At 42.9% G+C, this 14,457-nt stretch overlaps 1 protein-coding gene across 4 annotated transcripts in view; it reads left to right on the top strand.

Moving 5' to 3' along the window:
* The window catches only part of LOC136433838 (mucin-22-like), a 43,037-nt gene that overhangs the window by 26,843 nt on the left and 1,737 nt on the right, over positions 1-14,457 (top strand). For 3 of the 4 annotated variants that reach the window (XM_066426387.1, XM_066426385.1, XM_066426388.1), the window contains exons 6-24: positions 388-455; positions 663-690; positions 840-886; positions 1,398-1,471; positions 1,678-1,745; positions 2,356-2,518; positions 3,448-6,256; positions 6,824-6,942; positions 7,398-7,505; positions 8,088-8,197; positions 8,626-8,728; positions 9,227-9,343; positions 9,719-9,806; positions 10,169-10,282; positions 10,405-10,444; positions 12,187-12,342; positions 12,845-12,945; positions 13,298-13,449; positions 13,833-13,936. In XM_066426387.1, the coding sequence (XP_066282484.1) occupies positions 388-455; positions 663-690; positions 840-886; positions 1,398-1,471; positions 1,678-1,745; positions 2,356-2,518; positions 3,448-6,256; positions 6,824-6,942; positions 7,398-7,505; positions 8,088-8,197; positions 8,626-8,728; positions 9,227-9,343; positions 9,719-9,806; positions 10,169-10,282; positions 10,405-10,444; positions 12,187-12,342; positions 12,845-12,945; positions 13,298-13,449; positions 13,833-13,936 (4,569 nt within the window). The remainder of the gene's footprint in view (positions 1-387; positions 456-662; positions 691-839; positions 887-1,397; positions 1,472-1,677; positions 1,746-2,355; positions 2,519-3,447; positions 6,257-6,823; positions 6,943-7,397; positions 7,506-8,087; positions 8,198-8,625; positions 8,729-9,226; positions 9,344-9,718; positions 9,807-10,168; positions 10,283-10,404; positions 10,445-12,186; positions 12,343-12,844; positions 12,946-13,297; positions 13,450-13,832; positions 13,937-14,457) is intronic. The other variant, XM_066426386.1, reaches the window with a different exon arrangement.

The raw sequence follows: 14,457 nt of genomic DNA, 5'->3' as shown, positions 1-14,457 counted from the left end.
GGGTCAAGTTGTCAGAGAAACCCGGCGGTTAGAAAATGTTCCCATCTTCCACCCAAACATCTGCTTGGAGATTAGGCGTAACCTTTGACCTGCTACCTAACCCTGAATAAGAAGAAAAAGGCTACCTTGCTGGCAGGGATTTTGATGTATGCCTGCAAGCTGACTAATGCAAATATGTATTGAAGGATTCAAGACTGAAATGGATGTACAGTTGACTACATTAAATGAAATTAATCCTCCAAAATTTATATTGCCTTTGCCATTCTGCCATTCGTGATACATTCCATTCTACTAGTACTGGAAATATGAATGTTTTCTACATGTTTACCCTGAACATTTGATCCCACCAAGCCTGACATGTTTCGTGATGTTGTGTGTCTTTACCAGGGAGTTTCTGACGGAGAGAGATGCTGCCAGTCTGGGACTGTGGGAAAACTCACAGACTGAGGATCCAGGTACTGAGTTACAAGTTTCTTACCTAATTTGATTATTGCTTTTCTTGTATATTATTCAGTCACACAAACTCAATTTGATGGATGGCATCTGTGCACACTTGTTGGCATCTTTGATAGCTAAGACAAGTCATGATGATTAGAAAAAAGGACCAGAAATTTGTTTGCTAACCTGTTTTTTTCTTCTTCTTCATACAAACATGACAACAGCAGGACAATCTAAAGACGATGTGTTTAGGTATGTTGCATGATCTTATCACTAAAGTTGTCGGTGGACCACTGTCTTTCCATAAGTGGTACTTTGTTGTAATGAATGTGAATTTTTTTTTGTTCTCTTGTTCACACATGTCTTGTACCTTGAAACTCTAATCAAAGATTTATTTCCAGTACAAGTGTTGTTGAATCAGCCACAACTGCTAAAGCCACCATATCAGGTAAACATTTATTTTTCTTACAGTTCTTTCAGATCATTTGTAACATAATAATTATAACTATTGAAAGTTGTGACTGTGTGTAAATTGTTCTTGAATCGTCAGATAATATTTATTATTGCAGACTTGAAGTTTCTAGAAAAATGCAACCAAATTTTCAGCCACATTTACGGTCGTTTCCAAGATATTTGACTTAATTGTTCTAGATTATCTAAGGAGCCTGAATCTGTCTTTGTTGAGGGATATTTAACTTTAACAACATGCTTATGTACTGTACATCTTCAAATGTATGCAGTGGTTTCATTTTCGCAGTTTTTGGGGTGGCCTCTCCAAGACTAGTTAAGACACCATGGAATTCCATTGTGTTTCCTTTGTATTCCTACCGGTATTGTACAGAACTGTTTCAACAGCGAACTTAATAGCCTCCTTTCCCCTCTTCCCTGTGAAAGTAAATGAATGTAAGTGCGCAGTTTCGTGTATTGACCTGAGGATTTTCCGTATCCTCCTTAATTAGCCTCAGGCTTGGATACTCTACTGAACGGCCCCATCAAGAGTGCCAGCCCCACTGCTACTCAGGACCTCCCTGTGGTGAGTTTTCTGAGGATTCAAGTTCTTTCTTTCTTTCTTTCTTTACGTTCCTTACTTGTCTTTGAACCATCATAAACCTGTGGAACAAGCAACACATTTTTGAAGAATGCCAAGCTTATTGCAAAGTACTTTGACATATTGTGTGCTGTCTGGGAAGGTTGGTAAATTGTATTTTCTCCCTGACATGTTTTACCATCTGACCCCAGGCTGCTCCTGAAGAGTGCGATCAACCCGATGTGAGCAGTGGTGAGGAGTCAGCCATCCAACAAGCAAGGTTGGACACAGAAATACAACAGAAGTGTTTTAGACAAATTTACTGCAGCACTATATCTGCACTGATATCGGTAGTATACAGGATCAACTGTACCAAACTAATTGTAGCTGTGCCACTTTGCTGGGAAGGTAGATTGGAGGATTATATAGATAAAACTGAAAATAATTTCTAAACTATTTCATACTTTGTTTGGCATTTTACAAGTGATAACAAGTACATGTACAACAAAAATCTAGTACTGTAACAGCAAACAAAACCCACATACAAGAAGAACAAAGCTGATAGAAAACACTACAATCCTCTCTCCCTACGTCTGCTTGTATATTACTACTCTCAGCAATTCCATCCCCAATTTAAAATGTAATATAACGTTCTCCCCGCTAATAAACCATACTAATACGTAATATTGATAGAAACGGCTACTTCATTGTGCTGTAACAGGGACTATCATGCAACAGTGATAGTCCCACACCAACTGGGGGGGTCGCAACCTTGTGAGTTTATGATCCGGAGCTTGGGGGATCGTATCCCGGGCCCGGCAGTTTGTGTTACTCCCTTTCGTTGTTTCAGTGCTTAAGGTTGAAACCCTCTCCCTCCCTCACACCTGTAGGACCTTTGACCCTGAGGCAGAGAACACGGCCCCTCTGGTGGACAGCAAGTCGTTCCTTGCCCGGCTGATGGGCGGGGCCGGTTCCCAAGGCAACGCCGGGTCACCTGACCTGTCCATGTCATGTTCCTCTCACGCCTTCAACAACACCATCATCTTTGGCCAGGTGAGTTGTAGCTAGGGATGTGTAGCAGGGATTTGTACTGGTACCAAGTACCAGAACAGTATTGTGAAAATCAATTAGGGTAGAGAATGAATGAATTTTATTTTTGTGTCTTGCCCTTTATGCGCCCAGCCTGTGTCAGCTTATAAGACACCAATACAATAAATGATACATACATGGAGATGACACTGAGGTACAGGATAACAAAATCAACAAGTATTTTACAGAAGGTTGGGAAATAAAATTTATTGATAAATGAATATGATATACAAGGTGAACAGAATGGACAATTGCTGGACAGAGACGCCTAATCATATAACGGATAAACAGAAAACCATAATTTATATTAACTTAGATATTTTACATTATAAATATATGTAGTGAGATAAACAAGAGAGCAGTTACTGTAACAGGTACAGCGGATGCATGGACAAGGAATGTAACAAATATTATGAATGATGATAAAAATATATATTAAGGACTGGTAATACAACTGATACATCAATACCATACCTTTTACAAAAGTTACTCAATAGTCCAGGAGGAGATTCTCAAAAGAGGCCTAGAAATTGACAATCGTAGCACACCCTGTATATATTTAGTCCACTATCATAGAATGATAGCTTGATGTCCCTTGATCATTTTAAGGTATGTTGTTCTATGGTCCAGGTGGGACATCATGGTTCCAGGGCTCTCTATGCAAATTTATGCAAATGAGGCAATACATCAATATCATATCTTTTACAAAAGGTACTTATAAAATCACAGTAATCCAGAAAACACGTAGTGAAATACAGAAATCAAGATAGAGGTGAATTTAACCTGATGCATACACGTGTAGACCCGTAAGGCCATGACCAATACAAACCTGGTGCCAAAGGGCTACATCAGCAGGGAGAAGGTTATAATGCAATTTTTTCCTGTCCCATCAGGACCCGAACGTCACCTCATCCCTGGACATGACCTGCATGGACGAGACCTTCTGTCCAGAGGACGATGTCGTTCTCAGCTCTGCTACCAGCACGACAACAGCACAGCAACAGGACGGCAAGGGGACGATCGACGCCGGCAGCTTCCTCTCCAAGTTCATGCAGCAGAAGCCTGCCCAGTCCGAGGACAGGACTGTTAGCAGCGGGGACCACACGGTCGTGTTTGGAGGTAGGGATCAGGACAACGACATGGACTTTACTGTCGCTTTTAGCCGTGAACAGCTGACGATCGGTTTGGAGAAGGAAGGAGGGACCCAAAGGCAGGTTTGTGTGGCAGAACCATTTGTATCTGATGACAAAACCACTGTCTTCAGTAATGTGGAGCCTGGTGCGGACATGGATTTCACAACTACCATCAACAGCATCAGCACAGGCCAAGAAACTGTTCCCAAACAACTTGTACAACCATCCTCGAGGGCAGAAGAACAGGACAAAACCACCGTCTTCAGTAACACTCATACTGGTGCGGACATGGATTTTACAACTACCATCAACAACATCAGCGCAAGTCAAGAAGCTGTTCCCAATCAACCAACTTCAAGGGTAGAAGAAGACAAAACCACCGTCTTCAGTAACACCCAGACTGGTGCAGACATGGAATTCACGGCAACCATCAGCAGCATGGGAATGGAGCAAGAAAATGTCACAAAGCAACCAACTTTAACGGCAGAAGAACCTGCTCAGGACAAAACCACCGTCTTTGGAGAAGTTGAAGCTGGTGCTGACATGGAATTCACTACAGTCGTTGGCAGTGACATTCCTGACCTGGTCAACTCTGTTCAGCCTCAGAAACTCACCCAAGACAAAACCGTAGTCTTCAATAACGTTGAAAGCGCTGCAGACATGGAATTCACTACAGCCATCGGCAGTGGCACTACCGGAGAGCACATTCTCAACATGGCCAACTCTGAACAGCCCCAGAAACTCACTGAAGACAAAACTGTAGTCTTCAGTAACATTGAGAACGGTGCAGACATGGAGTTCACATCTACCATCAGTAGCAACGTTGAACCTCAGGAGCAGGTTCCTGAGAGTACAGGTCCTACAATCCCCCAAGAAGCCCTGCAGGATAGGACTACAGTCTTTTGGGATGCTGAGCTGGGTGGAGACACGGAATTCACCACCGCAGTCGGCAGCCTCCAACCAGATACTGAAAGCGTTTCTTCTCATGTTCTACCCATCCAGCAGGAGGATACCAACACTGTGGGTGTGACGGAGGGAGATATGGAGTTTACAGCTTGCGTTTCAGATCTACAAACTGCAACAGACCGTAGAGAGGTGTCCTCTCCAGTTAAAGGCAGTTCCCAGAGGGAATTCCAACCTGCCGAAGACAGCCCAGAAAAAACTAAGATCCTTGGCGTCAACACGCACGACGGAGACATGGAACTGACCATGGTCATTCCCGAGCAGAAAGTTGGTGACGACAGTCAGCCCCCAGCAGCAGCTGTGACAGAAGGGACAAGAGCGTTCTCCGCAGAGGACACGGGCAGGATGGAGCTGACCTGCCAGTTTGAGCTCACAGGGAACCAGAAGAAGCCCTCCAAGCTGAACAAGTTGAAGAGGAGGCTGTCAGAAATGGCCGGAGAAACCACTCGGGTCTTCGGGGGTGAGGACACGGCCATGATGGACCTCACAGTGGGCGTTGGCAGCGTCATGGAACCTCAAATATCAACTGGAAACGACATGATCGCAACCGAAGACAGGACAGAAGCCACTGCTGGGGAGAAGACAGCAATGATGGACCTCACTGTTGGCATTGGGAGCATTCTCAACACAGAAAAACTTTCAGAAACACGGGACGGTGACAAGACCAGAGTTTATGTCAGAGAGAACACGGCTAGGATGGATCTGACAAAGGGTTTTGGTGGGATCCTGGATGGTTCAGGGATAGTTGACTTTCCCAGGATCGCGAAGGAAGCGACCGACAGAACGCAGGTGTTTGGTGCTGACGACGGTGGCATGGAGTTGACTCGGTGTCACACCGGGGTGCTGTCCGAAGATGCCAACGTCATCGCTTCCGCCAAGAGGAGAAAGACGACAGCACAAGGAAAAAGAGTCAGTTTTGGTCCCAGTCAAACCCTTGTCACAGCCGCAGCAAGCCTGCCCACCACGACAACATTAGACTTTGGCGACAGGACCAGGCTGTTTGGTTCGGACATCACAGCCTCCATGGATGTGACAAACTGCACCGGTGGCATCCTCGGCCAGACCGCCCCTCAGGTTACCCGGGAAACCCCTGGCAGGCCCCTGGCCAGCCTTACAGACCTCACCGGCTTCCGGCAGCTCAGTAAACCCCGCAGCAGCCTCCCGCTGTTGAGAAGCAGAACAAGCCTGGTGTCCACGGCTAGGAGAGCTTCTGCAGCAGCGGCCAACATGGCCGATCCACAACCTGACATGGACTCAGCTGCATCACCGGAGCAGGAAGAAACACCAGTCATTACAGCAACGCCAGTGATGGTGGAAGTGTTAGAAACGGCTACAAGTCCACCCGGCAGTGACAATGATCTGGCTATCGAAGACACCCCTCCAAAGAGCTCAGAGGCAGTAGTGTTCGCCCCTGCTGTGGAAAACAGGCCGCCCGTCCCACCTCTCTCCATCGTACCCACGACAGGTGATGACAGACCTGACATCATCAGCCCAGAGTTCGACCTGCAGAATGAGCAGCTGGAACTAGTGGAGACCACGGCTGAGTTCCTAGCAGCTGTGTGCCAGGAGAACTTGACACTGCCTTTTACCAAGCCACCAGCTACAGGTAAAGACATTTTTTTAGATTTTAACATTCCATTCATTCATGATTGTAGTGCAGGCAATATACAATGTACAACAAAAATGGAGAGAGATATAATCTATAGCTACATTTGGTACTATGTATGAGTCACTTCAAATTTGGAAGGATGTTGGAAATGTGAAATTTTATCAAGCTGTTCAGATACACGCATGATGACAAAAATAGAATATATAAAGAAATAAAGATATGGAGGTAAAATTGCTCTTCAAATGTGCTTTCTACACGTATTGTACATTCAGTAAAAGTATGAAATGTAGGGCTTTCAAACATCCAACCAACTTTGAAGAGACCAGCATTTTTTAAATGAATATGAATGAATGAATGGCTTAATATGATCAGATATGAAAAGTACATCGCAGCCATAGGCTGAATTGCATACTTTTTTACATATGTTACTTATAAACAGTTGACATGCATGTATCTAGATCTCTGAAGAGAATTTATCAGGCAAACAATCATGGCAATCATTACACCAAAATCCAGTTTGACTGCACTGTTTTTGAAAGCAGATCCGTATTTCTTGTCTCACAGTGACGTCCCAGTGTAGCTCCACCCTCCCTTCGGACCTGTCGCACGCCAACAGCACTCTACTGGACGTGACCTGCAGGTCAAACGCAAGTTCCACTGGCATGGAAGGGCAAGATGACATGGTGAGATTTTCTTGCTTCCTTAGCTTTTCCTCAAGTGAAAGATTACTGTCTGGATTGATATGTTTTCTTGTCTTTTACTGATGACTGCCTGAACAGGAATAGAGGTGTTTCTTTGAATTTTATCTACATGCAGCCATAGGCATTTCATAAGAAATTGCTCCATTGTTAGATTACTCTTTTTACTCCTTTTGCGGTCCCAGACATGACTGAGCTTGCATCCTCCCTCATCATGGTTCATGAGTGGAGTAGACTTTCTAATCCATACTAACAGCCTCCTTAATCCAGCGAGTGTGTCTGTCGCCTCTCAGTCTTTTACCTTGGCCCCTAGCCTGGTGTCCAAACCGATTGTAACTGCAGAGCCTCATTCATCCTCTTGCTCCTATTCCCAGTCTATTACATGATTGTTTCTTGTAACATGGTCTATCATTGCTGATTTGTTGGTGCTTTTGTTTCAGACCCTCCCCCAGCAGGGCAGCCTGTCGGTGTCCCAGTTCCTGACGTACTGCAACATCGTGTTCCAGGACCAGGGCAAGGACAGAAGGAGCATCATGCCTCTCATCAAGGTCACTTCTGTGTTACTTTGTGCAGTCAAACCTGTAGAAATTGCTACCTCTATACATAAAGACCACCAGTCCTGGCCAATGTGACCTTTTTGGTGGTCCCTTAGATCATTTTTCCCATTGACACTTAAGCATTAAGAATCCTGTCTACAGTGACCACCTGTCCACATAGACTAGATTTGATCGGTCCTTTAAGTGGTCTTCTTGGGCAGGTTTGACTGTACCGGTATCTCACAATCAGTAAATCGCCATGTGACATAAACCCCAAGAGCCATCCTGTACCTGTAGTTACATGTAGTGTACTGGGGATCTCATACTCCCCCCTGACCCACTAGTTGATAGAGTAAGGGAACCTCGGTAACCTACATGTAAGTAGGATGGCATGCAGGCTATTCTCACACCTAGGTGCACTTTATAGGGTTGTTTTGTTTATTTACTTGCCCAGGGTATGTGCCATCAACATGAAACCTTAAAACCTGTATATTATTTGTCTGTGTAGAGAGTGACCTAACAGTAGCACCTGAAAGCTTGTATGAACACCTGTTTGTTTGTTTATTTATTTATTTGCTTATTTATTGTTTACAGAGTGACCCACCTGAGAACCTGTACGACCACCTGGAGATCCTGAGCATCCTTCTGCCCCAGGCTCATGTGTACGAGTGGAGCTGCAACAAACTACAGGAGCACATCGGGAGGTCTGTGTTCATGTACATACATTTGCAGAATATCCTAACTTAGAGGGCTTCATTTGGTATCATTTCTAGAATCAGCAACAGCTTTGAACACTTTGATTTGAATGACACGTGTAACTCTTATTCTAGGACAAGTTTAAGAATCAAATTACCTCTGTAAATGTGTTACCGGTATGACTGAAAGATAGACCGTATTGTGTGGCAAACTCAGTTTGTGTGCACCGGTGAACCTAAATGACAACCAAGCTGTCAAAAAGAGCTACGGGAATTTCCCTGGTTCAAATGTACAATCAACCTGTATGTACTATACATATTGTCTGTCTTTCCTGTCACAACCAGTGGAAAATATAGATATTCAATGTGATAAACTGGTTCGAGATCACTTCCCTTTCACCTGTAGGATCAACCATATTTCTGTCCATCTCCTGCAGCACACGACAACTGGTAAATCAGCAGGAGGAGCGGCTGGACCAGAATAACCCCGCCCTGTTCTTAGAGGCGCAGAAGATGTTACAAGACGGCAAACTGAAGGAGGTAGGGCACAGAAGCACATCTCCAACAGCTGCCTCATGTCTTCTCTGTCACATGAGAAGCAAAATCAAGATAATCCTAATAGTATCCTAAGACATGTTCTCGACAAGACAGAACAGGAGAATCAGACATGGGAAAATTTCTAAAATTGATGGAGAAGCTATAAAGATCTTGAATTACATGAACTTGGGTAAAATATAAGATGGGAATATGGTCGAAATTAGTGAGATGAAATTGAATGGCTAAGCCTTGGAGGAAAATTTCCAAATATGCTGTAAATCTGTGGTTGTGGTGCTTTTTTTTATTTTCGAAACAAAAGTAAGTCACTGTGAAAGAATGAATTTACAGTCTTCTGTGTGTAATGGTGGGGGAGACTTTTCCCTCAGATGCTGCGTCTTCATGTTAATCTTCCAGTTCAGCGTTACTTTTCAAAATCCAGGAACCTACAAATTGAATTTTTGCGGCCTAAATAAGCGTCTTATACCTACTTGTATTTCCCAGGTTGATCAGCTGAAGAAGAACATTGAGTCCTTGAGATCCTGCTGTAAGAAACAGGCCAAGACGGACTGGCACGAGTGGAACTGTAAGATGGCAGGCGCCATCGTGGAATCACTCAAGGTTTGCACTTCCTTCTGCAAAATTGACATACAGAACTTATTTCAATATATGTCTGCTTTTTCCTGTCCAAAATTAGATCAGTGTTACCAAGTGTTACCCAAGAATCTGTCTTTTATGACATGCCAGGCTGATATGACTACCAATATAGGTGAGCCATTGTAGCTCATAATATATTCCTGAAGCAACATGCCTACAGTTGTAGGTAGGCTATCATGCCTCTGTCTGTGGGCTACCATAAATCTGGGATACAATACTAGTGCCTTGTTGGGCCACCAAACCTTACTGGTTCAGCATACCATATTTGAATCTGCTTGGACTGGATGCTAAGATCATGCATCTATTTTATAACATTTGGTTATTCAATATTTCCTTCAGGAAGAATACGCAGACATGAAGACAGGTGTGGAAGAACTGGACGCCTCCCTGCAGAAAGTAGACCAAAGTTTAGCTACGCTGGACAATGGTAAGTTTGTTAGATTGAAAAGAAAAGAAAGCCAAGCTTTGCTGTGTTTTTTTGTGTTCTTTTTTTCATGATAAGAGATGAAATGACATGATAACAGTATAAAACAATATTCAGGAGGAAGGAAGAATTAGGGTTTAAGGAATTATCAAATATAGATAAGTGGAGATTGCTAGTGATCTTTTATATTGAATGTGAACATTTTGTTCTTGAAATAGCCATGTTTTTTTTTGTCCATGGCTTGGACAGCACTCTTGTTGAGAGTGAAAAATGCAAGAAAGTTAGATAATAAAACTATCCTTCAACAAGCTTTCTATGCCAACAAGATGATTATCAATGGTACTGCAACAATGCATCTGTTTCAGTTGAGAAGGATCTGGAAGATGCCATTGCTGATCTGGAGGGGATGGAGCTCCCGTCCGATGAGGACATACAGAGATTTAAAGAACAGCAGGCGGAATTGTTGCAGAAAGAGGAGGGTGAGCCTTGAGTTTCTATCTTCCACTGTTTTAGATTTTTTTAATCATGCTATTCCGCTAATTTATTTGTGTAAGAATGTTATTGTGCTATTAATGAGATGTTGTCTCTCAACTTGTTTCAGAACTTGCTGCATCCCGTCAGGAACAGGAGCATTTGAAAAGGTATGGTTGTAGGCTTGTTTGGTTGTAGGCTTGTTTGGTAAAGACGCCGTCATTTCCCTTATTTGTAGCACTGCCTTCCATTACAGTTACGTATGCTGGTGCAAAGGTCAAGCCAGTTATAACATCGCCCCCAAGGGACTTAGTACTGTTCTTGACTTGTGTATGTATGTGTAGTGGTGTGGATCTAAACCCGAGTTTAGGTTTAGGTTCGGACTCGAGTCCAGAGGTTTAGGTTCAGGTCCGGACTTGAAAGTCCGGACCTGAACAATAATTTTGGAATATTTTTTTCGTGTTAGGCCACAGCAAGTAAATTTTATGGATGACATCCTCCGCAGACTCCAAAATTAATGAGATAGGGCGGAAAAAAAACAAGGCGGGCCAAAAAAAACAAGATTCCTATATTTTCAAATTTTGAGATCATAAGTCTTGTTAAACAAGAATTGAGGCCACGAAATATGATATCATGACCAACAGGTCTTTTATTCCTGTATTCAACCAATGAGGTTTCATATATAATATAAAACCTCCTTTATTTAATGTAGACATGTCTTTGTAAATGTGCATACAACTCAATAGACTAACTACAACAAATGCAGAAAAGAACTTGTTGTACCATCATCTGAAGCAACTACATTGGGAATTCATATGCCATGAAACACCCTGTGTATACAGCTCAATCAACTAGAATCCCCCCCCCCCCCCCATTATTTATATAATGTCATAGCTAGAACAAATGCAGAAAACAGCTTGTTATTATACCATCATGGGCAGGAACTACACTGGGTATTCATATGCAATGAAACACTTAAGACTGTCAACGTTTCAGACATATTTGCCAATTTTTGGCATGTTGACCACTGTTGGAGGGCAATGAAATTTCTTGTTTTTTATTTTGAAATCAGGCGAAAATTAATGAGCGCGCTGATGTCATCCATAAAAATTACTTGCTGTGGCCTTACATGTAAAATTGCATATTGGCAGATATTTTACATGTAATTTGAAAACTATATATACGGAATTATATATAGTCTGTAATTAACACAAAAGTTCAGTTATAAACACAAAAACAGCAATGTTTTCATATTTTTCTAGTGCAAATTTCACGATTTAAGGAAGGTTTAAGATGGTTTAAAACAAAAAGGAGTGTATGAGTGAGAGAATTTTTTTTCAAGTCCGGACTTGTTTCCAGATGTTTAGGTTTTTTTGGACTTGAACCTAAACGTTTTACAAGTCCGGAACCGGTCCGGTCGGACCGATCCGCACCACTATGTATGTGTGTGTGGCTCTGCAGCATGCCTAATTGATTTGCTCGTCTACAGAAATGATGAAAATTCAAACTCGTCATTATAAAATGCTGTATGGAGACATTTTCTTGGCTGGTTTAGTTAAGAAAGTTTGATCTACACTACGGACTTTATTTCTTATTAGAAGAACCAAATTTTAATCACTGAAACTTTCCTCAAAAATTGTAGTAAAGTACTTACATGTACTTGTTCTCCCCCCCTACTTTGCCCCTCGCAGGGTTATTGGGGGGTTATCGAAAGTTGAAGTTGAGGATTACCATGCCCAAGACACAGTGGACAACAAACCACTACGGGCCTCAAAGAAAGGCTAATGGGACTATTTTTTTTTTACAGTATCGTGTGTCTGTAGCCTGCAGGTGCTGTCCATTGCACCCCTCCTCTTTCTTCCCTTGCACTTAAAGTACAAAAATGACCTGAAAATTGTTTCATCCTCTGCAGCACCTGCATGAGCCTGCAGCAGGAGCGGGAGTCGCTGGAGCTGCAGGTGGACCAGCTGCAGCTGCAGCAGGCGGAGCTGGGCCTGCAGCAGGGGGAGGACGGCACCGCAGCTCAGGCCCTGGAGGAGCGGGTCAGGGCACTCAACAGGCTGCAGGGGTGAGTTGTGTTAACAGGCTACGTTTCTTATCTATCGCTCAACGGTGTGGTCTATGCTCTCTTACGATTTTAATGCTGTAGAATTTTCGATTAGGCTGTGACAGGAACAACCGTCGACAGGGAACTAAGATAACCTTTTCCGTAAGAAGAAAGCAGAATTTTGTAGGACAAATGCATGACTATCCCAAGAATGCCCACGATTTGCGGTTGTATGACAGTCGCATGGCGTATGTGACAGGGCACTAAAGGCCCCTTTTAAAGTGTGAAAAGCCAACATTTTGGTCATTTTGTTACATAGATTGTTGAACCTACACTGTAATCACTAGCAGAGTACAAATACGATGCCGTTGTGCCCTACAAACATGTTCGAAAATCTGAGACATGCCATTGTCATGACTTTTATGTTGTAGATAGCTGCTGAGCTATGGAAGAAGTGGTGTAAGTTTGGGCCCCTTTGTGGATTTGTTTGGAACTGCAGGTCTAATCTGAGTTGTTTCCCCAGCCTTGTAGAGTGGGAGCTGGAGGAGTTGACTGCAGCCCAGTTGCGTGTGTCATTTCTGCAGAAATCACTGCAGCTCACAGTTACGTATGCAGGTGCAAAGGGTGAGTGTCAATCCATTTGTTACTTCACCTGCAAGGGACTTCAGCATTGTTCTTGGCTTGTGTGTGTGCATGTCTGTGAATGTGAGTTTGGGTGTCTGTGTCTGTGTGTATGCACATACATGTATGTAGTTCTTGAGCTGAGTTCTTCGGCACATCTTATCATGTAATTCTAAGCAGTTTTTCTAAACTGGCCAAGAAAATGGCCCCTAATGCATTTTGTACGAACAAGTTTGAATCTGCAGTATTTCTTTAGAAACTAGATAAGATGAACAAATTCATAGTTACCAAAACATTTAGTCATGATTGTATGTTATTGAAGTAAAGTACTTACTTCTTGTTCGCTGTCCCACAGATGAGTGTCAGAAGATCACAGACATCCAGCTTGAGTCCCTGCTAGCAGAGGAGGCAGCGCCCTGGGCGCACCTGTGTCATCGCATGGTGCAGGGAGCACTTAACCAGTCACAGCTTGTACAGAGCTACCCAACCTTTCCCACACAGAGCAAGGTATGTCATTGTATTTTCGGGGGGACTTAATTTTGCGATTGAAGGGGAAATAATCATGGTGTTTTACGTCATGAATTGCAGTGTAGAGGTCACAGCAAAAATAAAACCACCGGGAACATTTAAAGATTTACAGTAGTGTGTGTTAGTAGCATGCATGGTCTAAGGAAACTGATTCTGCCTCAGGATCTGAAGGCTGGGAGTTTGAGTTTTGGTTGTTGCCACTCACCCAACTTCCATGCTGTTGAGAAAAGTTGCACTTCTAATCTTATATGATGATATTTCAAGCCGTGGTCGACCATTGTTCCCTGTAGCTATTGACATCTTAGAGCATGGGAATTTTCCTGTTACATTTACACATTATTTCTCCTGTTTTTTTACTGTAGCTTCTACACAGAGTGTCGTTGCTTGTGTCGGAAGCCCGCAGACTGGGGGATGAAGTACAGGATGTCATCCTGAGGCACCCGTTCACCACTGTGGATAGCACAGGGTGGGTAGCCTTAATGAATGTTCCTCACCATACAGGACATTTAACACTGGTCACTTTGAAGTTAGAGCTAGTCATTTTAGATAAATAGATGAATAAATTAACCATTTTCTATATGCTAAGACCTCTATTATCTAAGCCATTGATGTACATATCTCAGCATTTTACCAATAGACCGATCCCATAGCTCCACCCACCTCAGTCAAAATGTAGACATGCGTGATAAAACATGCAAACATTTGACAGACATGCAGCCACTCTCTCGTTGTTCGGGTTATGCCCACTATTTAAGTAAATTTTTAAATGTGGTCTATACTATCATAACTTATCTTTACATGTACAATGTACATCACACATATTTCTATCTATCGTTTTGAGACATGCGACTGTATATAATGGTAAGATTACTAAGAGTCTTTCAGTCTTTGCAGATTTGAAATGGCTGGTGCCATGTCACAAAGTCATTTTAAGAGCTATTTGTTTTTGTCAATCAACAGAACTCTGCCCTTGTAATGATGTGACTT

The sequence above is a fragment of the Branchiostoma lanceolatum genome, chromosome 4 (genome assembly GCF_035083965.1).
Source record: "Branchiostoma lanceolatum isolate klBraLanc5 chromosome 4, klBraLanc5.hap2, whole genome shotgun sequence".
Lineage (NCBI taxonomy): Eukaryota > Metazoa > Chordata > Leptocardii > Amphioxiformes > Branchiostomatidae > Branchiostoma > Branchiostoma lanceolatum.
This window is presented reverse-complemented; position numbering and strand designations above follow the sequence as displayed.